This window comes from Amblyomma americanum, chromosome 11 (assembly GCF_052857255.1).
Source record: "Amblyomma americanum isolate KBUSLIRL-KWMA chromosome 11, ASM5285725v1, whole genome shotgun sequence".
NCBI classification, from domain to species: Eukaryota; Metazoa; Arthropoda; class Arachnida; order Ixodida; family Ixodidae; genus Amblyomma; species Amblyomma americanum.
In genome coordinates this window covers 1,629,466-1,655,299 of record NC_135507.1, presented here as the reverse complement: position 1 = coordinate 1,655,299, position 25,834 = coordinate 1,629,466, and the positions used below count along the sequence as shown (strand labels likewise).

At 49.8% G+C, this 25,834-nt stretch overlaps 1 protein-coding gene across 1 annotated transcript; it reads left to right on the top strand.

The window, feature by feature from the left end:
* The first annotated feature begins 1,343 nt into the window (after positions 1–1,343).
* On the top strand, positions 1,344–16,955 carry LOC144110239 (pancreatic triacylglycerol lipase-like). The gene is made up of 10 exons (XM_077643077.1): positions 1,344–1,674; positions 2,824–3,107; positions 3,679–3,825; positions 4,282–4,390; positions 6,653–6,769; positions 7,841–7,972; positions 8,033–8,287; positions 11,589–11,709; positions 13,296–13,475; positions 16,283–16,955. The coding sequence occupies exons 1-10, from the start codon at positions 1,593–1,595 to the stop codon at positions 16,368–16,370; spliced, it is 1,515 nt and encodes a 504-aa protein (XP_077499203.1). The 5' UTR covers positions 1,344–1,592; the 3' UTR covers positions 16,371–16,955.
* The last annotated feature ends 8,879 nt before the right edge of the window (positions 16,956–25,834 follow it).

The following is a 25,834-nucleotide window of genomic DNA, read 5'->3' as shown; positions in this document are numbered from 1 at the left end:
GAAGGCGTCGGCGCCGTTGCTGTTCCAAGACGGGAGAAGAGTGCGAAATAGTTGAGCAACGAGCGAACAAGTTGGTGAAGCGGTTAGGAGAAAGGAAACCCATGTAGGTCAATGGGACGTCCCGTTTTCTTTATCTCCGTTGAGTGCACAAGGGAATTTACTGAGAACGGGACGAAAGGCCCGGACTGTGTGCGCCTTTCGTCCCGTTCTCTGTGCGCAATGAATTCACTCGTTCGCTGCAAAGTGGGCCAAGTGGCCGGCCAGAGCGTTAGTGCCAACAGACAAGTACTTTACACTTTTCAACTATTTGTACTAAAATCGTGAAATTTGTTGAGAACCGTTTCTGTGCAACTCACCTTCGCGTGCAATGAAAATTTTTTCATCAGTTTTGCGAGAAATGTATGCTGTCCCACAAAAGAACCAACTGTGTGTGTACTGGTTTTGAAAATTAATAAGAAAGAAGGAATGAAAGAAAGGAAGAAAGAAAGAAAGAAAGAAAGAAAGAGTGAAAGAAAGAGAGAGAAAGAAAGAAAGAAAGAAAAGGAAAGAAAGGAAGGAAGAAAGAAAGAAAGAAAGAAAGAAAGAAAGAAAGAAAGAAAGAAAGAAAGAAAGAAAGAAAAAGAAAGAAAGAAAGAAAGAAAGAAAGAAAGAAAGAAAGAAAGATTTGAACAAGAATAGAATCGCTTTGAATTTCCAGCTCCGCCGTTCGGGCAGTTATAAAAAGCCCTTCGGACCTTTCGGTTGGACGTGCTGCCACGCCGGTCATGCCATGCACAACCGTTTCGAGTGCAGGCGGCGGCATCCTCACAGTTGCCGTGAAAAATCCTTCCTGGCAGCATCGAAGCCTTAATCGCGCTCCGCTACACCACTGCAACCCTTTCATTGTTCTGCGGTGGAGCCTTAGCCCCATTTTCCACACCGGGAGTCAAGGAGGTCGAGAGCATGGATGCGACAATGAGTCATATCCACTCCTGGGCCACTGCAAAAGAATTACGAAATTTCTGATGCATCGTTGACTGATATGTTTGTCATAATCAGGTCATATAATTTCATATTAGGTAATCAGGAGAACGGATGCGTTTTTGTGGCGCAGAGCCAGTTTTGGCCAAATGCGCGCCAATAGAACGTATTAATTTTATGCCGGGGATGGCGACTGAAGCAGCCTCTTTCCCCGAAGAAAATAACCTCCTTAGCGGCACAGGTGGGAAAGCAGAATATGCGACGGGCACCTTTCGCTCTCGCTGCCAAAGATGGGAAGAATTCTCCTTTGTTTCGAGTAGAGAAACCAACAAATAAACAAGAACTGCAGAGACTGAAAACTGACGTCGCGATTCGAGCAGCTGGGATGGTCCGATCCACGACAGGTGTTGGCGCCAATTCTAGTCCACAGGAGGACCCGATTCCAGCCGAGGAAACAATGCCTCTTCACGTCCGTGTCTGAGCACCGTGTTCCTGGCTAAAGCCAGGGCACGCCTCGGGGCTTCGGCGGTAAATATTGCGTAAATTATAATCGCCTCGCTGATTCCAAGGCGACCATGCGTTGGTGAGGTGCAAAGGATAATTTGTTCGAGGTGGAGCCAAGTTCAGAGAAAATGCAGCGCCTTAAAGGAGGCTTCATTTTGGCTTTCATCTTATCTGGTTTGAGTTTCTCGACCTCGAACAGAACAGGCGAGGGTGAGTACAGGCTCATTTTTATCATACTCTTATCTTAAAAAATGGCAACGCTGTAAGTGTTCGAAGCCAAATTCGACTCGACATACTGACCAAACCCAGATTAATGACGTCCAGAATGAAATCGAGAGGTTGCCAGGTTTGGCCGAGCAATTTAATGCGTGGAAGGTATGACGGATGCTCAGTTAGGACAGGAGTGTCAATGGAGCACAGCACGGCCGAGACATGATGACAGTTAGGTAGGGGGACACGATCCGATTTGCTGGGATAGACTGAACATGGCAAGCGCAGCGCAAGGCTGCAGCATGGGGAGAGGCCTTCGTCCTCCGGTTTTGAGGATGATGATCAAAAGGCTGCCCCTGAGTCACCATTTAATGAGCTGAACGCGTTATACACAGATGTGAGCGCCATTACTGGTTCAATTAGTCAGCCTCTAACGTATCGCCTTAGCACACATCAGTAAGCATACGAGACCGCGTGATCCACCGCAAGGCCTCCCTTTAAACAAGTGGAACGAACGTGGGGTAGGGTGTCTGCCTCGCAGCGGAAGGGTCGTGGGTTCGATTCCCAACTAACTGCCGCATTTTTCCCGCAGTTAATTTACTTTAAATCCGTACATGTCGGGATGACATATTTTAGACATGCTGCGAGCTCAGTAGTCGCAATTTAACTCGAGTTTTAAACATTTTCATTCCACAGCTCAGCGTGTGACGTCACAACCCCGTCGACCAAAGCTGAATAAGTGTGACAACGCGCACTGCTTTTGCTCCGAACGTCCGCTCTAACGCTGTAGCGTTGACATATCCTGCCACTGTCCGACTCCGAGAAACTCGCCGGATGTCGGCTGGTCGTTGCGACGTCACAAGCATGAGATAAACATTTGGTCACGAAACCAGAATTGATACGCATGCGCGCTGAGGTGCGCATTCAAATGCATGTCCTTGTGTGTGTGTGTGCTGACAATGTGCCTCTTGATGCCGTTCGAAACTTTGCTCACAGTTTGAGCTCCGCAGTCCTCACAGTGCTAATCACTCGGAGCGCCTTGGGAAATAGCAAATAATTTTTGGTGACTGCTCATCGCTGGCCAGTGTCTGTGATGTCAACGCTGGTATTTTGCGAGCAGTGCTATGGGAGTCTGCCCTCTCCGCGCAGCCCCCGGAGAGCAGCGGAAGAAGTGCTACCAGGAGCTGGGCTGCTTGGACAAGGAGAAGTTCTTCCACCCGCTCTACCGGCCCGTGAACGTGTTTCCCGAAGAGCGCGACCACATAAACACCGTGTTCGCCTTCTACTCGAACAAGAACCCCATCAAGGAGCAGCTGCTCAAGTGGTCCTCGCCCCTGAGCGACTACAGGAAGCTCTCCTTCAATGCCAGCAGGGCCACCAAGGTCATCACGCACGGCTGGCTGGACGCGGTCTACTTTGGACAGTGGATGACGGTAAGCACCAGAACATGGCGCAAGGCTCATTGCATTTCGCCTCCACTGAAATGGCGGCCATAGCCACCGGGTCAATAAAAGGCAAACGCTGTTCGCGTGCAACCTTTATTTCAGAAAATGGCTACGACGTGTGCAGTGCGCCACTTACTTTCTCTGTGCGAGGACGCTCGAGCAGTGCGTAACAAAAAATAAAATAAAAACGAGACGAGACCAGAGCTGCCAGGAAAGGTGCTGGCCCCCACCTGGCTTGTGGGCGAGAGCCGCCTCTCGGAGCTTGCTTCGCTGTAGCTTTGAATGCGCCGCTCTGGCGTTCTGCACAAGTTTGACTCAGCTCTCTGTATGCATGGCTGTTCCGCATTCGTACCTGGGCTGGGGCTGCAGCATTTCTTCGACCTTATTTATTCCCCTTAAGTGCATAAGCATGAAAAAACTTGCAGTAGTAGAAATAAGTGTTTCCTCGCGTGCAGCGAGAATTTTCGAGAAACAACCAAGATGTATTACAGTGAAGGTGGCTCCGTGCTGCCTTTTAAGGCGAGAATTTTTTCTCTTGTTTTCGCTTTCTGTCCATCAGAAGATGAAGAATGCTCTGCTGCTGGCCGGCGACTACAACGTCATCGTTGTCGACTGGCGCGGTGGCAACGGCTTGCCGTACGGTCAAGCCACGGCCAACACGCGAATTGTGGGCGCCGAGATTGCCGCCATGATCGAGAAACTGAAGGCGAGTGCGGCCCTTATGTCTGACAGTAATGCTCGAAAGACCGGCAGCAGTTCCGTCAGCGTTCAGGGCGCTGACAGAACACAACTATCCACTATAGCACGAGGCGCTAATAGGTGCTGCTTGACATTTTTTATGGGTTTTTTCCGACTTACATTGCATTGCTGAGTAACGACACATGCTAGGCTGTGGTGCAGATATATCACTTGGAATAGAATATTTGTTGCTGAGTTTTGTTTACTAGACACCATTGATGGACGCCTGATAGATTTTACAGGGCACATTGTTTTTCTTCTTGTTTACTTTCTCGGCCTAGACGTTACTGCAGCGGATGGTATCTATTCGGGCTCTTGCAGGGTGCAGTTTCTTGAGCGGCACAATTGTCTGCGCAGAAACGGGCCACCGAAGGCCTCTCACTAGAGTAACCTCGTTGCGCGCACCGCGTTTCACCCCCCGCAGAGAGTGTTCCGGGCAAACGTGTCGACCTTCCACATCTTGGGCCACAGCCTGGGCGCCCACGTGGCCGGCTACGCGGGAGAGAGGCTTCCCGGCCTGGGTCGAATCACCGGTGCGTCTCCTCCTCTTCCCCTCTGCGCGTAGACGTACGAACTGCCAGCAGCGGGGCTGCTTGCATTTGCTGGCAGCGCGGGAACGCCGCTGGGCTAGTTGGTTGTCGGACATAATGGAATGGTGCTAGCGCCAAGATGACACTTAAAACCGTTTAATGAGGTGAAAGCGATCGACATATATGTACCCTCCGAAAACCTGCGCGCATGCGCACGCGTACAAAGCAACCAAAAGGTCTTATCGTAGCAGGCGAGAAAGGGATTTCTTCTCAGCCTCATAGCGATAAACAGATGTGTCACTCCCACGCTCTGAACCCCCAGCAATTACGTTACGCTCTAAACAAAAAAGGAGTAAAGAGGGAGTAAGCACACTCACTCTTAAGGAAGTGCGCTACATATAGGCGCATTCGTGTTTATAGTTGAGGGGAAAGGGGGGGCAACGTCAGCTCTTCTCATTCGCTGCAAGAGCGCTCGCTTCCTAGCCCGCCAGTGTCACTTGAGCGAAGGTCGCAGGTTATCGTGTCTTGGGGAGGAAGCTTCTGTGCCCAGTTATTGTTCCCCGGTAAATTTTCCTCTTTCTGGCTATGCCGAAGTTTGAAAGCGACGCATCTATCGCCGAGGAAGCGGCGTCTAAGAATCTTCCCGCCAGTCGTTTCCTGCTCGTGAAGCAAGTCCTGGACATCAGTTTTAATTGTGAGACAACTGTGGAATATTGTAAGCTACCGTTGTGGAAATACTTAAGGCAATGCATGTCCATTCTTCCGACGCGTAGCTATATCATTCTTTTAAAGTTTGTTCATCACTCGTATCGAGTATAGTTAAGGCTGCCGTAGAAAAAAAAAACAATGGGGGACGTTTTCCACGAATGCAAGAATGTTAATTAATGGCAAAGAACGCCTTTGATGTCTTTGAGTGTAATCTTACGATGTGGCAGAAAATTGCGCCGGTTGAAAATGCGCTTGTTGTGGTATGTCCTTACCGAAAGGCACGGTGGCTTTGAAGCCAATGGTGGTGTAGCGTAGCCTCTCGGCTGGGGTTCAACGTGGAGTTATACCAGCGAAAGCTCTGTTAGGCGTGGGCTCCACTGTCTCAAAACAAATGTCAAGGCCAAAGGTTAAGGTCAGGTGCCCGATGGTCATAGTCATGATCACGTGGTCATACTACCAGAGCATGGGCCATACCGCCACGCAGTTAAATTCGCTTTGACGTTGTGAGGCACTGAAGGTCATTGTCTCACCCACATCGAAATAGGAAGTTGTGCCCCGAGTAGTAGAACCCTTGCTCTCAAACTGGTGTCGACTCACCTTTTTACTTGCGCAGTCGGTTGGTGGCGGCACACCCGTATATCGTCTTTTAAGCTTCGTTTATCGGCAAGGGTGGTCTTTTTGTGATTAGAACGCGGTGCCCTATCGAAGCTCGCCGAATTCCACTTGTGTCCCTTTACGAGCCCCCTGTGTTCCAGGCCCTCCTAGATTACAGGAGGCCGCGACATTATGCGACGCCGTTTACAGTGGAGAAAGTCACCCGTGGTGGAAGGGAAGAAAATGGGGAGAAGCAAAGAGGCGGACGGTTCACTCATTCGCTGAAGGGGCAGACCTTTTGGAGAGGCGGAAAGTTGGACTCCCGGCTTCGCCTTCCTGATCTTCTCCTGGTCGACGATGAAGCGTATTTGAGCAAGGAGCGACGGCACCCTTCAAAATATTGACTGGACCATTGTTTAACGAAATCCCCCAACATGGAGTACATTTGTAATACCCACCCAACCGCAGCCATACAGGAAAGCTATCCGCAGAAACTTCGTAGATTAAAAATTTTGAACCCGGGACCACCGACTGTTCGGGGAAGTCGTTTTACGAGCTGAGCTAACCAGGAAGGCGGAAGCGAATTGATCAAAAAATCCAAATGCTAACGGTGTTCTTAGTGGAGCGCCAGCACCAGCCGTGCCGCAAATCAGCCTCGACCAGCGAGACCCCCTTATTCTTCCTCGTCGATAGAAAATGCTTATTCCTTCTCCCGAGTGGAAAGAGGTCCAAGTTTTGTTCAACATGCATGTTTCTGTGAAAGCTGCATAGCCTTCCTTTGCAGCCGTATGGCTGCGTTTGGGTCCATGGATGCTAGTCACTCCCTTATTAAGGACCGACTAGAATTTCGTTGGCGCGGCCTAAGGCTTACCTTCACTTTTAGCTCGGAGAAGCACACGGTGTCGTGTGTCACTGGTCGTCATCAACTCCAGTGCCCAGTTTCGGATGGATCGGTGCTTTCAGGTCTGGATCCTGCGGACCCGTACTTCCAGCACATGCCGAACTTTGCCCGTCTGGACCCGACTGACGCCCGCTTCGTCGACGTCCTTCACACCGACGGAGGGACGGTCTTCGATCTCGGCAAGTTTCCCTGCTGCTTGATTTCCTTTGTTACAGGCTGTCGAATCTCGGGCAAGATTTTGGTAGGCATAATTGCGACTTACCACATGTTTTTGGTTGGAAAAAAAAATAAGACACTGAAAAGTAGACGCCCCGGGAAAGGGAGCACTAATTGAAAGAATGCGTCGATGAGAAAAAAAATCATGAGGCAATTACAGAAAGGCATCACAGATCGAGGCTTCAAAAAAAAATATTTATAATACCCTGAATAACTGCACGATTGCCAGGCTTTCCCGGTGTTTAATGGTTGAGAAAGAATAATGTACTCGCTTAGAGACCAGAAATGTTTTCTGAGCAGTGTTTATTGGGGTCGATCGTGGGGCGGGCCGCAAACTTTTGACAAAGTCTGTGCAGTACGCTTCACACTTGCGTGGAGCCAGCCAGGCGCAGCTCCCGAGGGTTTGCCTGTACAGCGGATGCCTCAGTCCCACCGTTAGACATCGCTGCTCCCCCGCAGCACTGGCGCGCAGCGCATGCTTACCGCGGTAGACCAGCTCCCGCAAGAAGTGTGATCACATGCCACCAACTTTTATGGATTCTAACTTCAGACCGGGCTTCAGGCAGTACATTTAAGGGACACACGGTGGTTCCTCGCTGCGAAAGCCAGTGCGTCGAATCTGGCGTAGGCTGGTACCAACGCAAGAAGAACGAAGTTCAGCGGGCCCCGTCGCAATCACCTGTGCTATAAGGGAACGCTGTACTAAGGACGTTCTGAGCCCCTTCGGCTCGGCTAGGGAGCAAAGCCGCGTGCAGAGCATCGTGTAAAGCACTGTCGCGGGTGCGCGCAGCGCTGAGTCGACGGCTGTTGCCGGAGCGCATCTGGGACTCAACGTACCTCTGATAAGGGTGGCTTTGTCATGAAGCGCTGCTTGCGAGGCGCTGACGCTAATTCGAGCAGGGCCTCACAGTGAAAAGGAAGTACAGGCTGTTTCGAGCTAAGATGTGTTAGGCTTGTTTGCAGGCCCTCACAAGTTTGCGAAAGCGCTGACGTGAGGGGCAGACGGTGTTTGGTACTTTTTCCGGCTTGTCCAGTGAAGGGTGAAGGCCTCGGAATGTACGAGCCCACTGGCCACCTGGACTTCTATCCCAACGGAGGCAACAGGATGCCCGGGTGCTCCTTCACCACGAGCGTGTCGTCCACCTACAGCAAGGGCATCGTGCAAGGTGAGCGGGTCCCCCGAAGTGAGCTCGCACCTCTCTCGAGCTGGCGATGTGGCGGCGCAGCCATGCGCTCGGCGGTGGTGTGCAACCACGAGCGCGCCGTGTCCTACTACCTGGAGACGGTGAGCGAGCAGCCCTGCCAGTGGATGGCGTTCGCCTGCCCCTCCTACCAGATGTTCGCGCGGGGCCAGTGCTCGGACTGCGGCGTCGACGGCAGCCGCTGCGCGCGCATGGGCCTCCACGCCGACCAGTGGCGGCCCACGAGCAATCGGTCGGTGCGCATGTACCTGCAGACCATGGACTCGCTCCCTTACTGCGGTGAGTGCCCGAGACCGCGGCGCTCAGCAGCGCAGCCTTTCAGTCCACTCTCGGGCAGCGTGGTAATTCTTTTTGTTTTGTAGCTACCAAGCGCAGGCGGTACGGTCACCAACATGCCTACTGCATATCACCGCCCCTATTGCAGAAGTAACCGAGTTATCTATCGCTGGCATACTATCTAATTCACGAAGTCAAGGCGGAAAGCTGGGCTAGTTGGTGTTTCATCATGAATTAAAAGACTAGCGCATATAACAGAGACACAGACAAAGAAGTAGACAGGACGAGCGCTGTAAAAAGCGCTGTAAAGGTTGTAAAAAGTGTTTTAGATATTTTAGGTGAATGTACTGTCAAGCTGAGATTCACGCATGAAGTTCCGATCAACGGGTGTCTCCAATTCCTCGAGATTTGTTTGTTCTTTGGCACGGGGCACTTCTGCTGGCCGTACCAGCCACGCACAAAAAAGGAAATTTTAGCGTACAATTCGGCTCATTCGAAATTGGTAAAACGGGGCATTGCAAAAAATTGCCTGCGTGGTGCTCTCGAGAAGTCTTGCCAGCATAAAACTGAGATCAGTTTGCAGACGCAAGTGCACCGGTTGCAGAACGCCGGTTTTCCTATGGATACCGTGACGGCTGTAGCGCAGTGCCTCCTGAAAGAAATCGGGGCAGGTGGCCGCCCTGGCGTGGCAGCGGAAACTAGCTGCAGGAGGCTGAGGCGTACCGCTATTCCGTACGTGCACCAGTTATCGCACCGGCTGAAGAAAGTTGGAGAGAGGTGCGGTGTGGACGTGATGTTCACTGCCCCCGAAAAGCTGGTGCGCATGTGCAAAGCGGTCAACGAAGAAAGGAAACCGGTCTGCACCACAAAACACGTATGCAAGTTTGTGCCTTGCACTACTGGCATCGTATACCGCATACCCCTCTCCTGCGGTAGATGCTACGTGGGGCAGTCTGGACGGTGCCTGAACGAGCGGCTACGAGAGCACAGCACGCTGGTAGATTCATTGGCGGGGGGCGGTCATTTGGCCAATCATTGTAAGCGGTGCGGGTGCGTGCCGGCGTTTGGTGCCACGTGTGTGCTTGGTAGGGGAGGCACAAAGTTAGGTCGCGAGATTTGTGAGGCCTATCACATTGACAGAGAAGGTGATAACTGTGTAAGCACTAGTTCACTTACCTTGACCAAAAAAGAAAAAAATGTACCTAAAGAACAGTTTGCCACACCTTGATTAGATTGTCTATGTATTGTTAACCCAGTGTGCGCATGCACCACCGAATTGCTTATATGTTCCTTTATGTTCAGTAAACAACTCAGTTGATGTTAGCGCTCGTCCTGTCTACTTCTTTGTCTGTGTCTCTGTTATATGCGCTAGTCTTTTAATTCATAATTCACGAAGCACGGCGCGCGAACAAAGGATGTTCGTGCAGCTAAAAATCTGCATGGGCCATGGCTGATGCCACCACATCCAGCAGAGCATAGAATGGTCGACGAATTTGAAGAAATGGCCAATGTTGGATTCCGGTGTGTTGTGCAATCTTCCTGCGATGCATGATTTGAAGCTGCTGCACTTGCACGCCACTCGTCCTTTCCCGTATGCTGTACATACCGGACATTATCAGACGAAGCGCGGTTTGCGAAATGTCAGCAAGAGCAGGGTGGGGATGCTTAACTCACCTCTGGGGTCAGTTCTAAACTGCGCTGACCGCTTTTTCATTGAACGGCGTTTACATTCCTTCTCCTTCAGGTCTTGTGCTCGAATTTGAATTTTCCCGTTTGCATTTCATTTGGTCCCACGCATTGCTTGTTGACAGTGGACAACACGTCCACTGTCGCCTATTCATATACACGCTCCCGCAACGAGCAGAGTTGCGCAACCGTTTTCTCCTCCCGCACGAAGACGCTCAATTCGTTGCGGCACAGCCGACTACACTGTTGCTTCTTCGCAGATTTAGATAGATGGATAAATAATTATTAGCCTTCCCTTTCTATCGAACTGCCTAGCCATTAATTCCTAGCGTGCTTAGTATCTTCTCATTAACCGCCAATTTCTCTTCCCATTTTTAAACTGCTCTCTTGACCTTCTCCATTAATCCTCTTCGTCTCTTACGTGTTTCTATTTTTTTTAATATTGAGCATGTCCTGGCTGTTCTGAAATCCTAGTGCATTCGCAGATTCCTGCGGCGGCATCGTGCACTGAGGGCTGGAGAATATATTTTCTGGTTTCCCTGTCTTGCATGCAGCTGCAGCGAACGTCATCTGTGGTTTCAATTTTTTTGCCGGTAACACTTCGTCCTCAACCACCCAGCCCTAGCATAGAAAAGTAAACCACTATGTTTAGAATTGTGAAATAAGTTTTCCCTTTTAATCTTCGATTTAGCCGACCTGTACAGATCCAACATAGGCTTATTCAGCATTTTCTTTTGCCCATTCGTGTTGCGATGTGAGCGAAAATAAACAAACAACCATCAAATAAAACAAAGAATACATAAGAATATAGAACAGGAATGACAGTAACAGGCGTATATCTCAATTATCAACATTATTAATACAAGAAATTTCACAGTTTCGCCCACCTTCGCATTGAAGTCGCCCATCAGTACAGTGTACTCTGATTTTACTTTGTTCATTGCTAATTCTAAATCTTCATAGAAGCTTTCAACGATCTGGTCGTCATGGCTGGATGTAGGCGCGTAGGCCTTCACAATCTTTAGCTTGTACCTCACCACTCATTAAGCCCAATTACGATAGCTGCCATCCTCTCGTTAATACTATAGAACTTCTCCATGTTTCAAGCTATATCCTGATTGATGAGGTGCATCCCACAACTAGTTCTCGTCTATCCGCTAATCCGCGATAGCAGGGTATACTGAGGGGCCAGACGTTTAACCGTCCTGTCTTCGCCCTTCTTCCCCCGTCCATATGCTACGTTTTTGTTTATAATAAATCCGCGATAGCACAGGATGTGCCCGCCCTTTAGTACTGTATGCGCCTCACCGGTCCTTACGACATCCCATTTAATGCCCGCTAGCGGGCAGTAGGAATACTACTGAACATCGCCAACTAACGCCATCTGTCGGCTGCCAGCAGCGGACAGCGCTTCACTCAATGGGACTGACATGTGTGAATAAGAGAACTAGAGAGCGCGGTGAGACGGTTCTTGATGGTGCCGTGCAGAATCGTCCTCGTAAAAGTCTCGTTCAAGCGGCCATGGGGAATGAATGGGGAGTGCTAAACATTCAAATTCCGTGCGGGTAATATCTGATGTTGAGTGCCACATGGCGGCGGGCGTGTCTATCTGTTCCAGCCTTCCAGTACTCTCTGTCCGTGGAGCTTTCCAGGAGCGACGACGCTATTCCGGCGACGGGATACTTCACCATCACTCTGGACGGCGAAGCTGGCAGCGCCGACATCGACATCAACGAAGGGTACGTGGCTTTTGCACGCGCCTACACTAGACGGCTCTGCGCTAATGACGAGCGCAGTCTGTGAGGTATATAGCAGCCTTGCGTGTATGAAACTCGGATGCAAAGAAACTTAATACCTCGGATATACAACCAGATACCACGGCTGCAGCCGCATTTGTGAGGATCGCCTAAGAGTTTCGGGACTCGTCGCCGTCAGCCGCGTTCTTTCGATGTTATGTGATGGCAGCGCCTCGCGGTTAGGTTGCGACAGCGGAGCCCTTTGGGGAATCCGAGAGGAGATTTAAATTGTCTGCGCTTCCTCGATTTCAGTGCCATTCCGTCATAATGAGCCACTCTCGTTTTCTCTCCCATGCACCTGCCGAGAGCAGTTACTGCGGCAAATGGGCGAAAACATTATTCTCGTTTTCTTCGCGAGGCGGCACTTCACGGAGGAACATTGTAGAGTGATTTTTTTGAAGCCGGGCATGAGAGCTCCCTCCCTCTAGATGGCCGTCGTCTGAGCGCGCGTGCGCAGACTGTTTTACCGCAACGGCGATAAAAAGACGAGCTCATAATCCTCTTTGGTGCACCTTTTCGGGGTTTTGCATAAGGCGTGAGGTTAACGTAAAGTGCGACATTTTTCTTCATGATCACAGATGCGACGTGACTTCATCTAGGAAGGTTGGTGGGCAGGTGATGACTGAGATGTCATGTGCACGGTCGTTCCAGTCACTTGCTGTCTGAAGGAAAAAATACTTGGAAGATATAGTCGTGCGGAGGTGAAACATTAAACAGATGACCGATGCGGGGAGGCATGCGTGATGGAGGTGCGCAGATCTATGGCTTCTGTCTGAGATAGGAATAATCAATAAATCAGTCAATCAATCAGGTTTTATTTCACATCAAGGATGTGAGGAGCGGGGACAAAACGCCTATCCAAGCTTGACGGGGGTCCCCGCCCCCTGTAACATTTGTAAAACATTTACATTTGTAATAACATTCGTAAAACGGACCCAGGCTATAAAATGTGGTGACGGTGGGAAAGACTGGATAGGTGGGACTGTAGCTTGAGAGATGAAACCTATATTGCCTGGACAAGATTCACCTTCCCCACCCTAACACCCTTCCCACCTCACCCCCCCCCCCCCCCCCCCGCTCACGGAGCCTTCGCCCTCGGAGTGGAGACCCTATTTAGACCCACCGTAATGATGAACGCTTTTCCCATACGAAGACGAGTCCTCTTGTCGAAACGCTGACAAGCAGCCCGAGGCTTTCCCCTCCCTTGTTCACTTTGTGACATCGGATGAGCGATGAACGAAACGGACGGCTCTGTTTTGCATCGGCTTCTAATCAATCGATGAGGTCTGCTTGTTATGGATTCCTAATGGCGGATGCTTGCTGTAAGTTAGCGTCAATGATGGAATGAAGATCGTGAAGGAAGACATCCAAGCTGCGTCTCGCACGACAGGCCTTTTCGAAGGGTGCTGCCGTTATTTTGCAGAAACACGTATTCGGAGGAAAATAGCATTCATTACCTCACGAGCATGCGTTAAATAACAGGTGCATCCGAAGACGGTTCTAGCGGCGGAGAAACTTCTCTCGCGCAGACGACCGCTCACCCTGTACCCGAAGGCCCAGCACACGTTTCTCGTGAAGACGGACAAGCACGTGGGCAAGATCCTCGGGGCGTCGTTCTCGTACCGGAGCAGCCGGTACATCTTCTTCCGGACCAACTTGCACCTCTGGAGGGTCCGCGTCCTCTCCATGAACAGCCGCGTCAGCAAGCGGTGAGTGCGTGTTCTCCGTCGTCGTTCTTCGGAAACAATTAAACAAACAGCAACTATAGCCAGTCTTGTCCAGCGCAAGCTATTTTACTGCGTAAGCAGAACGAGTGCCGTTCGGCGAAAATACCGGTGTATGTCTCTGCGTGGCCGCCGAGTGAAGCCCTGTCAGCGAGTCGAGCGCGAACCCCCCCCCCCCCCCCCCCTCTTCCCAATGAGAGGACATCTGCATTAGTGGAGGCGGAGAGACAGGAGGAGGAGGAGGAGGGGTGGGGGCACAGCAACGCCCCCAAGCGAGCGGTGAGTGCGCAGAGAGGGAAAGCGGCGCCCGTCATCGGCTGATCCAACGCAGCGCTATTCTAAATGTGTAATAGTAGAAAAGGTAAAAGCATGAAAAATCTAGAAAGCCTCCACGGCAGCCGAAGTCAAGCGAAATTATTTGGCGCCACGTTCAGGCAGTAGGATGCGGCAAAAGCGAGAAGCATCAGCCTAGAATCACAGTCCGGTTACGCAGTTCAGCGCATGAGGCCACCTGAGGTTCTGTCAGCTTTTTTATATATGATAATTCTTTTTATGGCGCGCAAGCTTCTGGGGTCGAAAAGCGCCATGACAAAGATGTTTTTGTCTGCGCGAGATGGAGTCCGAGACCCATTTCCCTAGCATTTCACCCCAAAGAAGCCGAGCACCAGTCCAAAGAAAAGCTTGTGTCCACTGCATAATAGTTGGGGATCGAACCCCTCCCCTCCCGCAAGCGAGGCGAATGCTCAAACCACTCGGCCACTGCTGCGGTGTATCTTTTTTTACTAAAGCTCCCCGTGTCACTTTAGCAGAATGAACTGGAGTCTTGTTCAGAACGCATAATAGGAAGCAATGCGTATAGGCAAGGGCGAACACAAGACGACAGTACTGGCGCTGAACTACCAACAGTTTATTGAAAGCAAGGAGCGGCTTTTGTACGCAGTCCACAACCCATCACGAGACCGAAAGTAGCACAAGTTTTATCAAAGAAAACGTCATCCATCTGTTGCCCTAAATGCACGCTAAACCATCATCTGCAAGAATTTGAAAGAGTCGCATAGCCAAATGTAACCAGATCCAATGAACATATGGCTACAAGAAAACAACGAACGAGACAACGAAAAACTAAAACAGCAGCAAGAGCAGAGCCGTAAGTAAATGTTAACAGCAGCATCAACAAGTCGGAGCAAAAACTGAGTCAAACATGTGGCCACAGGGTCAACGGGCACCGGACAGATACAACCAAAACAAAACGAAAATAACGCAAAACAGTGTCAGTATATCCAAGCAAAACAGAGTCACATTTAAAACCGTTCTAAAAAAAGCTAGTTCCTTGTCAGTCTGTGAAACCGAAAAAACCGAAGGGGTGCGAACACACTGGTCTCCGGCTTTAGCCATCATCAGTGCCTCAATGATTACCCTTTCGACTACGGTCCGAGCCCCTTCTTTGATTATCGTTGTTGCAAACAGTGGCTCACACATAATATTCGCTTTGCACGTTTTGCAGTGGTCATCCAGATGACCGCCGGGTTTGTTACGTACAAGCGTCGGTGTTCAAGCAATCTCTCATTGAGACACCTTCCCGTTTGGCCAATGTACACACGACCACACGGAATTTCACAAATCACACTAATGGCACATTCAGTGAAAGGATCGATGTGTTTAACAAGGCACTGGTTTTTCCTTGACTTCTTCAACAGGGCACAAACACTAGTAAGTTTGCAAGGGGCTGAGAAAAGGACGTTCACACCACTACGCCTTGCAACCTTCTTAAAATTGTGGGACAACTTATGAATGTACGGGATTACAGCTAGAGGCCGCCTACTGGTTCGCTTTTGCTTGTTTCCAGCTTTCCCTTTGACCTTCTGTAGCAGAGTCTCGGAGTCTGTATGCGGTATGATGTCTTTGAACCTGTGTTTCCAGCCTACTCTGCGTGGTGTGCGGACAACCTTTAATTAGCACTGCCTGGACAGCTGATGAAACAATGCCGCGCTTGATCAGTTTCGAGTGCACGCTACCGAAGGGAAGCAAGCCTCTTGGAACGAGGATAGTGCATCCAACACAAGCTTCAAACCTGATTAAGAGATGAACAAGCTGCACAGAATTGCCTGTCGGCGGTTCCCACGTGAAGTTTATCCCTCCGGGTTGGGATATGAAAAGAGCAATAGCCTCAAGAATAACCCTGTCGTCCTGTGTTCGTCCTTGTCTATTCGCGCTGCTTCTTATTATTAGCACGTTCCCAGGCTAGTTGGGGCGATTACATTTGAGTAGGCCAGCTTGAATGGTATATAGTATATGGACTTTGGTTGGCAAACAGTAAGAAAAATATTCTTACATAGTGGAGGACAATGATCATGCAGATGCACCCAGCGAACAAGAAAGGTACTGCAGAATGGCTGTATGCCTATCTGCGGCGCGTGTTCCATCCTTCTAGCTGGCCTACCTAAAAAGTTACCTCAGCTTCTGGCAGAGATATTGTATCACTGGAACGTCCCCACACTGGAGTGCAGTTGCTGTGCAAAATAAGAGAGCCCTGACCGCATGTTTGTGACAATCATTTTGAGCGATGCAACGAACACGGTGCTATGGATGCTTGCAGCATCGTCACAACGGGCGGGGTGTGCAGAATCTGTAATGAGCGCCGCTGTTTCTTTTTTTCCCCCGTAGCGCATCGCTGAGGTGCTGTATACTTTCATCCAGATGGAGGACAGGGAGGGCGATTTCTGTTTGGGCGATGCCTCGCTGCATGTTACACTGCTGCCTTCGCATCAACACCGGCGCTTCTTTGCTTGCAGTCAAAGGAAGAGCAAGACGCTGTCCTTCTGCAGCCTCGAGGAAGGGGGCATCCCGCCCGGAGAGGCGGCTCCTCTGACTGTCTGCTGAACGCCGCCGTTTGTGTGTGGAGAGAAATGAATGGCAGCTACAGAGTGAACCTCAGCTGGCTGCCTTGTTCTTCCGGCTTTTAACGCTTTCCCAAACGGACAGCGCTCTAGAGTACAGTCGTGCATGCGGTATTTACGCTTTATGAAAAATCTATACAGCTTTCATGCAACTTTGTGGCGTTCCAGTGGCAGCGGCGGGAAAGTACTGCCCTCCTGCTTCAGTTCACTTTTAACTGCGTAGTTTTGCTTTCAGCGAGCGGCAGTGCAGTTTAGCTCTCGTGCACTGGCCGGGTGCTGAAAATGAGGCCAAGCAGAGACTGACGTAAACTGTGTGTGCAGCTGTTCAGTGTGCGAGACATCGGTTGGGGGCGTGTCTGCCCTGCCTATAGATGGCGCCCCGCATGGCCCGTTAACGAGCAACATTTCGCGCTCTCCTTCCTGCTCGCCTGGGTAGCCTGTGCTGCCGGAAACGTTAGAATTGTTTCATGCTGCTCACACGACCAAGGGGAAAGTGAATACGCTGACCTATCCTGTGGCGTAGGTTGTAGCCAATATTCCGGAGATTAAAGTTTGTCTGCGCTCTTTACAGCTGCGACCTTCGCAACAAACACGTTCAATATGTTTGATATGTCGGCGTTTTACTGCGCCAAAGGTTGAAGACCCTTGTAAAAAGAGCTCTCTGGTCGTTTCCACATTGCTCGTTAGACTGTCCTAGTGCACGGCTATTGTACGGTGTGAGCAGCGTCGGTGGCCAAGGATTTTCGAGGTAGCATAATTGGCCGGCTTTAATAACCAATTCCGGTAACTAACGATCCAGAAGTTAAGGCACTGGTGGGTCATTACGAAGTGTTTCGGCGTACGAAGACGTGCGAACTTCTTCAGTGTGGCCTCGGTTTGTATTTGCATAGTATTTTATCACTAAGACACTTTGACCTTGTGTCGGCCTCATAGTAGGCAACAGAGCAAACCGTTGCTTTATTACGCTTCTCCAAGTGTGATCTACAAGGTGCGCGTCAGTCCACATGCCCATGTGGACTGCGCCATCAGCTCACCTCTATCATTGTACCATTGCCAAAGCTGTCCAGGTGAGTGAGTGGAAAATTTTGTTGTTCAAATAAACGGCGGCTTGAGCTGTTCCGGAGGCCCTGTCGATCAGCCGTCGCCGTACTTGAAGGTTCCTGTTGATCAGCGCCGACTCTCTCCTGTAGGGCTGGGAATGATTTGGGAGCAGCACTTGTCTTGCAGGTTGTCCCCGCACCGTGGGTATTTATTACTTTGGTGGATTTTGTGTTGGTATGACTAGGTGTTAGGATCCAACTGTCTCCATGCTACCCGTTGTTCTCTGGTAAGTTTCTAGTGTGGTGGCGGTAAAAATCCAGCACGCTGACTTGACCAAGTTTTGAATGCCTACGGATAGTCGCGCCAGCTGGCAGGGGGCCGGCGACCTTTCTCTTTGTTCTTTTGTGCGGTCATTCCGCGAGTCATGTACGAGTGCTAATTCATTCTCGACAGAGAGGAGAGGGGGTGAGCCTCTGAAGTGGGCAGCAGAGGCTTCAGAGGGGCAAATCGCATGCGGCGACGGCAGCAGGAGTGAATAACACAATGACGTGAGGACTAGAGACAGGATCTGGCCTCCATCCGTGATATCATGCTCCTCGCCTTGTGTGCTTTCTCTTCTAAACAACGCTCGCGCGTGTGGTCGCGCTCGGAGCAACACTTTCAGACAGTTGAAAGCGTATCTCGCCCAGAGGAGGTCTAAATGCTAGGCCTTCGGGAGGTACGAGTGAGAGCAGTTTCTCTTCTTGTAGCTAATTATTTCCAAAACAGTTGATTGCATGGTTAATTTGGTTCGAAACCGAAAGGCGCATTTATAGATGAAAAAAATTGGATCCAACATTTTTTTCCGTCACTCTGTTGACACTCGTGACGTCAACACTGAGGACTCCATAAACATCTATCGCAAGTTGAAGGGTTCTGTCGTAAGGGGATCGCGATGTACATTGGCAAGATCATGTCTCCCTGCCTGACAGCCCTCTTTACTAGAATTGTATTGCTGGCTTTATGGAGAACTATAGTGGCTGTGCAGCCGTTATAGATGACCTCCAGTATTTTTACAGAAGGCTCTTCTACACACTGATTCCGCAATGCCTGGATGACTGTTGAGGTTTTGACTTCGTCAAGTTCTTTCACGTAATCTGTGATGGCTATAGGCAGATGTTCGTGATGTTCTGTTCATTTCTCTATCACCTGATTGATAGTGTGAATATGATATACTGTAGAATATCCTTTACGAAAGCCTGCCTGATCATTTAGTTGATTCAAGTCTAAGGTTGCCCTTACTTTATTAGCGATTACCTTAGTAAATACCTTGTAGGCAACGTACAGTGAGCTGATATCGGTCTAATTTTTCAAGCCCTTGACCTCTCCTTTCTGATAGATTAAGATTACGTTAGCGTTCTTTGAAGATTTCGGTACGCTCGAGGTCGTAAGGCGTTGCATATAAAAGGTGTCGGTTATTCCTGCACAATTATCTCCCCGCCGTCCTTCAACAGATCTGTTGTTACCTGATCCTCACTATCTGCTTTCCCCCTTTGCGTTGTTCCTAATAGATTCTTCACTTCCTCTTTCGCTACTGGCGCGATTTCTGGTTGGAATGTGTTAGTGCCTGTCATTAATGTTCTGATTACATTGGCTACTGTATAGGTTTGTGTAGAACTCTCCGGCTACTTTAACTATCTTCTCTATACTGCTGATGACATTGCCCCCCTTGTCTCTTAACGCATACATGATATTATCTGTGTATATTCTTTTCTTTTGCTGCCACTATGTCCCACTGATTATGTAGTAACTCTCTCCTCTCCCACTCTAATGCCGAACAGGCGCTGTGGGTACTTTGATAAATAAATTAATAAGCCTCTGATTTTCGCATACGTCTAGTTCCCTCTTGACCGCTTTTAGGCTACCCGCATTCTTTACAGCATGCTCGATTATCTCCGTATCAAACTTCCTTACGCCGGTTACCTTGCGCTTGTAATTAACTTCGACAGCTCCGCAAGTTCTGTTCTGTCTGTGGGGCTAAATGCATTCATGATTTGGCGTCACATAATGGCCTTTCGTCTCCTGAGATAGCTTGTCGGTATCCTGTCGAATCATCCTACCTCCTACTTCTACTGCACTCTCCGTAATGATAGCTGTGAGATTATCGTTCATTGCTTGAGCATTGACGTGGACGTCCTCAGTTAAAGCCGAATATCTGTTTTGCTCCGATTTCCTGCAGTCCGCTACATTTCCTCATAGCGTTAACTCGTTAATGGGCGCCTGTGACATCCCATTCAATACCCGCTAGTTCTTCGAGCAGCACTGCTAGGCTAGCCTCACTGGATGTGGTTCTAGGGTTAAACGTTGCCAGCAGGTTCAGTTTCCAAAAGGGGCTTGTCTGGATCCAGATTATTAGCACCTCTGACTCCTAAGAATCGGAGATGAGAAGAATCTATCTGGCTCCGGACAGTCCTGGATTGAGAATAGTTCGGTATAAAAGTTAACGGACAATACCTTGGTATTCAGCGATTCACTAACGACATTGCCTTGCAAACTCACTCAAGAGGTGAATGACAAAGCAAGCATGATCAGTGATTTAGACAGGCGTAGCAGAACGGGGGGTCTGAAAGTTAATATGCAGAAAACTAAAAATAACGGCAGTTCACAATTGGTAGCGACGTGTTTGAAGTGGTAAGGGAATACGTCTTCTTACAGCAGGTAGTGGCCACAGACCCGGATCATGAGAGGGGAATAACTAGAATGATAAGAATGGTGGAGAGCGCATGTGGCAGGTTCTCTCAGATCATGAATGCAAGTTTACCAATATCCCTGAAGAGAAACGTATACGACAGCTGTATCTTAGCGGTACTCTCCTATGGGGCAGAATGACGAAAAAGATTAAGTTAAGGACAACGCAGCGAGCCATGGAAAGAAAAATGATAGGTGTAACGTTAAGATAGAAGAAGAGGTCAGAGTGGGTGAAGGAACGAACGCGAGATTATGACTTCTAGTCAAAATCAAGAGGAAGAAATGGGTGGGCTTTTGGCAGGGCACGTAAAGCGAAGGCAAGATAACCGACGCTCATCAAGGGTAGCGGGCTGGATTCCAAGAGAAGGCAAGTGTAGCAGGGGGCGGCAGAAAGTTCGGTCGGTGGGCGGATGAGATGAGGAAATTCGTGGGGATAGGGTGACACGGTTTACGCAAAAAACGTACAGGCGCTAAAAGACGAAGACAAGCACACTCAAGACAGGACAGGCGCCAACTTCCAACTAAGTTTATTCATGGAAAAAACCGCTTAATAACCACACCAGCAGGCAAAGATAGAAGCAAAACAAAAACACGCAGTGACGGAGCATAGGAACACGTGCCAAAAGGATCAAGAAATGATTACAACTCTGATAATGACCCACTGAGAAACCTAATCTCTTCTTCTGAGAGCGAGACAGATGGCTTGCTTATGCAGATATGACCCCTCTGCTTGATGTAATAAGCTTCTATGATTTCACGCTCTAATTTGTCTTTAGACCTTGCGATGAATTTGGTGTTTTCAAAACCTGGACGACACTTGCAGCTTTTGCAGTGAGTGGCCATGTGGCTCCCATAACCATTTTTTATCGCAATCTTGTGCTGCCTCACTCTTTCATTGTAGCATTGACCTGTCTGGCCAATATATTCCAGACCGCAGCTAAGAGGCACAGCATACACAACGTCAGTAGTGCAAACAGTGGAGCGGATTTGGTGATTAGTTTTGCACTGCCTAACCATTCTTGCTTTGTTCAAAGTGCACACGCGCGACAGCTTGCAAGGAACAGATAGAACCACATTGACCTTATACCTGCTGGCTACTTTATTTATATTGTGCGAAAGCCGATGAATATAGGGAATCACCACCGTCGGTTTCTTTTCTTTGTCCTTGTCTTTCTGAGCCTGTTCACCCCTTGACGCCACCTTGCGCTTTTTTACAAGGATCTCACCAATACTCGTGATGAGGTGTTTTGGGTACCCGGCTTGGTGAATGCGTTCAGTTTGCGCATCAAAGCTCAATGCCATCTCATGCTGGCAAGATTTTTCCAAGGCTGCATTCAGGCATGTCGCAACGATTCCTCGCTTGATTAGCTTGGAATGTGCACTACCGAAAGGGAGTAGCTCTTTGCGCGATCTGGGGTTGTAGCACCAACAAATATGTCTGTCCTGCCTAAACACAAGTCTCAGGTCAAGAAACTGCAGGCTATTGTCGTGGGGAAGTTCTCGAGTGAAAAGAAGCCCCTTGGATTCACTACTGAACATGGTGACAATGTTTTCATAAATGGCGCTTGGTTTTGAACCTACGTGATCGGTTAGCACAATTAGGTAGTCATCCACATATCTGAATACCCTAACAACGTTAGAGGTCAATAAAAGCCGGTCACTGACACGTTTGTCAACACACGATAAATAAATGTCACTCAATATAGGCGCAAGCGACGACCCAATACAAACACCATTGCTCTGAACATAAAACTGATGGTTGAAAAAAACGGCAGTCGATGAAAGGTAAAATTCTAAAAGTGTTAAGAAATCCTCACAACTAATTCCTGTTTTGTCCTGAAATGGTAGTTCGCCAATGCATGCAATCTTGTCTTTGATGGAAATCAACATTTCGGTATGCGGGATGGAATAATACAGGTCATTGACATCAATCGAAAAAGCCCACTGTGCTCCTGGCATTCCATTTCTAAGTTCTTGAACAACCTCATTAGTGCTGCGGACAAGAAAAGGGTCATCTAGAGGTAGGGACTTTAAATGGTGAACGCAGCAGGCACAGGACAGGCTTAATTGTGGAGATACGGCAGAGACATTTGCTCTGCATTGGGCGTGATCAGGCTGACGATGATGATAATCAATGTGCTTGGGCAAACAGCCGCGAAGGGCCCTGTCTTTATTTAATTGTTTGCTTTTTTCTATAGCGTGTAAAAGCACCGCTTTCAGTGCAATATAGCGTATTTGTCTTTAAAAGACGGTAGCCTATTGACAGAGGCGAACATTAATTTCTCCCAATAGCTTCCTTTAGTATCTCAACTACGCTCACCGCAGAAGGGCGGCTCGCCGTTCGTTCCTTGGAACACGCGATATGAGTTGAACCATACGCCCTCAAGTCTCTCGATCGGAGCTGTGCATTCACGAAGCGCCTGACTGATGCAGCGATACCATATTCACGATATTTTATTCCTAAAAAGGGCCCGGACATGTACGACTTCTTTCTGGAATGCAATGTTGCGGAATGGTCAGCCGATTTGTGAAGATGTGCTAAGGTAGCGCTTACGACCAACCTTTTGGAGACTAGTGCGGCAAATGCGACTTCGCCTTCAGTATCGATAAAAACCTTCTCGGGGCTCTAGAGCTTCGTATCACCCGCATGCGACTGCATCTATCGCGTGCGCAGTATGTGTCGTCTACGGGCCCGCACGCGCCAGTAGTCTTAATTAGGGCAGATTAGAGGAACCGGTTGCCTCGCGAATCGCGGCAGCGCCTAAGTTTGCCTCGTAGGTAATGCATGCACACTTACCCTGAAGTTGGGTTCGCTGGGATCTCTTTGCACTTCGTGTAAGCTGAACGCGTTGTTATCCCACCGAGAAAGCGAAACCCTCGCTGGTTTCCTCGCAGCTTGCTGCAGATCCCAGCTGACCAGCCACGATTAGCGGCTCCACACTAGTTCTCCCCTGACGTCCTTCCGCGGCCGGGGTCAGCTTGTGGTTCTCCGACGCTGGGCGACGGAGGCGGAACTTAGTAAATACCTTTGATGCAACGATCTGGTCCTTGGCGTCTCCTTATTTATGGATTAACATGGTGTCAGCGTTCTTCTAAGCTTCCGGTACGCTCGAGGTCACAAGGGATTGCATCACTCAGTAGGTAGTTTTTCTAGCACAATCTCCCTACTGTCCAGCCAGATTAGTACGCCATGAATTTCGTCATCATAAGAGTGGCAGGACATCAAGAGGCACACCATTGTGTCTCCCACCGCGCTTAGCAAAAATGCGGAGAGGGTGCTCGTGGAAGTGCAGCCGGCGTTGTCTCCACGCAGACGGTGATCAGTGAATTATGGTTTATGCCCTAAGGCACTGGTTCTGATATCAACTGACGAGTGTGGCGCTGCCTGCTTGCTTAGTGGTACTTTTTTCACCACATTTTGGCAGGATAACAAATGATGGCCTTCTTTTATGCACCTAGGACTCTGCGACAGCTTGGGTCAATCCTAGTGGACGGCGCCTGCAACCAAGTCGTGTCAGGGTACAGGGCCTTCCATGAATTTTAGGCGCTCCTTGCGACCCTTTTTCTGGAGAAATAATGAAGGTTCGGAATTGACTATATTTGTGTGGTCTCTGTTTTTTTACTCGACCAACATCATTCGTTTTACATTTTTGTTTATTTACTTGCTCTCTGCACCGATGTAGCTTCATCAAGGAGGTTTCGTGTTGTCATAGTACATTCTAAGAACCGGTACACTGCCGGATAGAGTTTACCGGGTATTGTTCTTTCTCTAGCCGCAGTTTACTCCCGCCCCCCTCCAAAAAAAGTGAACCCGCCTTCTTCGGCAAAGCATGCAACTGCCAGTGCACTCTCTGTACGGCCACGAGGAGTTGCCCAGGTACGTATTTAAGGGCCCCACCCCGCCCCTCACGAAATATCGCGCTCAACCCCCCCCCCCCCCCCTCCGCCAAGCAGTGTTCTTGTTATGCATAAGCCCTGCCCCCCCCCCCCCCCCCTTCGGGCTTTGCCCTATACAACTTCCTCGGGCCCCTCCCGAAAAAAATTTCTGGCTGCGTGCCTGAGTCAGAGGATGTTCATTTACTTCGCTTGTGTGGTGCAGGAGAGCTATACCTGTGACGCGCACCTCACGTACACGAGGTCCGCCGCTGGTTTCACCACCCTTTTGAGCGGCAGGAAAGAAGCCGTAAGCCTGAGTGCCGTTCAGCGAAGGCGTGGGTATGAGCTGTCTTGTAACTGCCGCAACTTCACCGAAACATAGCTGCATCACGAAGTGAAAATATTCTATGCCCTCCGAAGCCGCCATTCGCATTTTCGCGCGTGTGTTTCAAACTTTCTGAGGAAAAACGCTTGGCAGATAGCGAAAACCTTCGCGATTCGCCGCGAAACGTAAGCCTAAATGCTTCATATTGCAGTGGTACTACGGTGTGAATGCTCAACGAGAGCTCAGGCGGAAGCTGCTCTTAATTTTTAATGCAAAGAAGCATGCAACAGGTCACCAGTTATTTTGTTGAGTCTTCAATATACAGTGCGCCATGATGTTGCTTTTAGGCGGAGATTTTCTGTGGCGTGCAGCTGCTGCCTGGTCTGTGTCGTCATCTACTGAGCTGAGACAATGCGGCAGCGATCCGTAGAGCTGAACCGCAGATGTTGGCGAAATGTGCGCAAGAAGCCACCGCGGGACCCACAGTGATGATCCCAACGCAAACGCAATGTCCGCTGTAACGTGTTGACATGCAATGACTGCGGCGGCCAATCGGAAACGTCCAAAGGGATTTCCCTGCGGCGGTCGACGCTCGTCAGCTTCTACTGCGCCGTCTTCTGCTTGGCCGCGAGAGAAAGGCTGCCCATCGCTGTCCGGGGTATACATAGCCGAGATAAGCGCAGCCTTCTTCTCTTTGTGTTCACGTGACCATGCTGGATGCGAGGCGTCCGCTTAGTTACCGGGCTAGGAAAATGTTTCGTCCGCGACAGTGGCTGCATGCTATCAGCTAGCTGCAGCTGCTCTTGTGGTCTGCAGCGCCCGCAGTTTCGCAAAAGGTCCTTGAAGTGCTTGTTCTGGGGTGAACTCTTCAACGTCGCAGTGGGAATATTGTGCGAATGGCTGCGCCAGCGCAACTCCAGTGTTCCGTTGCTGAGGAGGTGGACCCAGCAGGCGGATGGAGGTAAGATCCTTTGTAGCGGCCGCATTGATCGCGCTTACTCCATTATCGGAAACCTTGCTGGAAAGAACTGCGTAGTGGACTGCGTTCTAGAGGGCGTCGTCTCCGAATCTGCCCCAGAGTTACCACTGTTTGTGTTGGAAAAAAAAGTGCGGCTCCAGCATGACGGAGCCCCGACGCAGTTTTCCTTATTCTGCGAACACCTTCGGTCAACATTTCCTAATCGCGGCCTGCTTTCAACAAATGCTTCCGCACGCGGCAGGGCAACTGAGGCAGGAGGCAGCGTCGCGCTGCTGTGACAACGTTTTGTAACTCTGGTTTGTCTTCACTGTTGGGCCGACACGGCGTACGACAATTGAACGCACACTGAGGGAAACTACGCAGTGCATGTCTGGCAATTAAACGGCGTGCTCTGGGAGAAGAGTGGCTCCATTCCTTGAGCGGAGCTAGTGCAACGGGAAGGAGGGAAAGAAAGAGAAAAGCCCGCTTCCGGGGATAAGTGCGCGGACAGAGGCCAGTT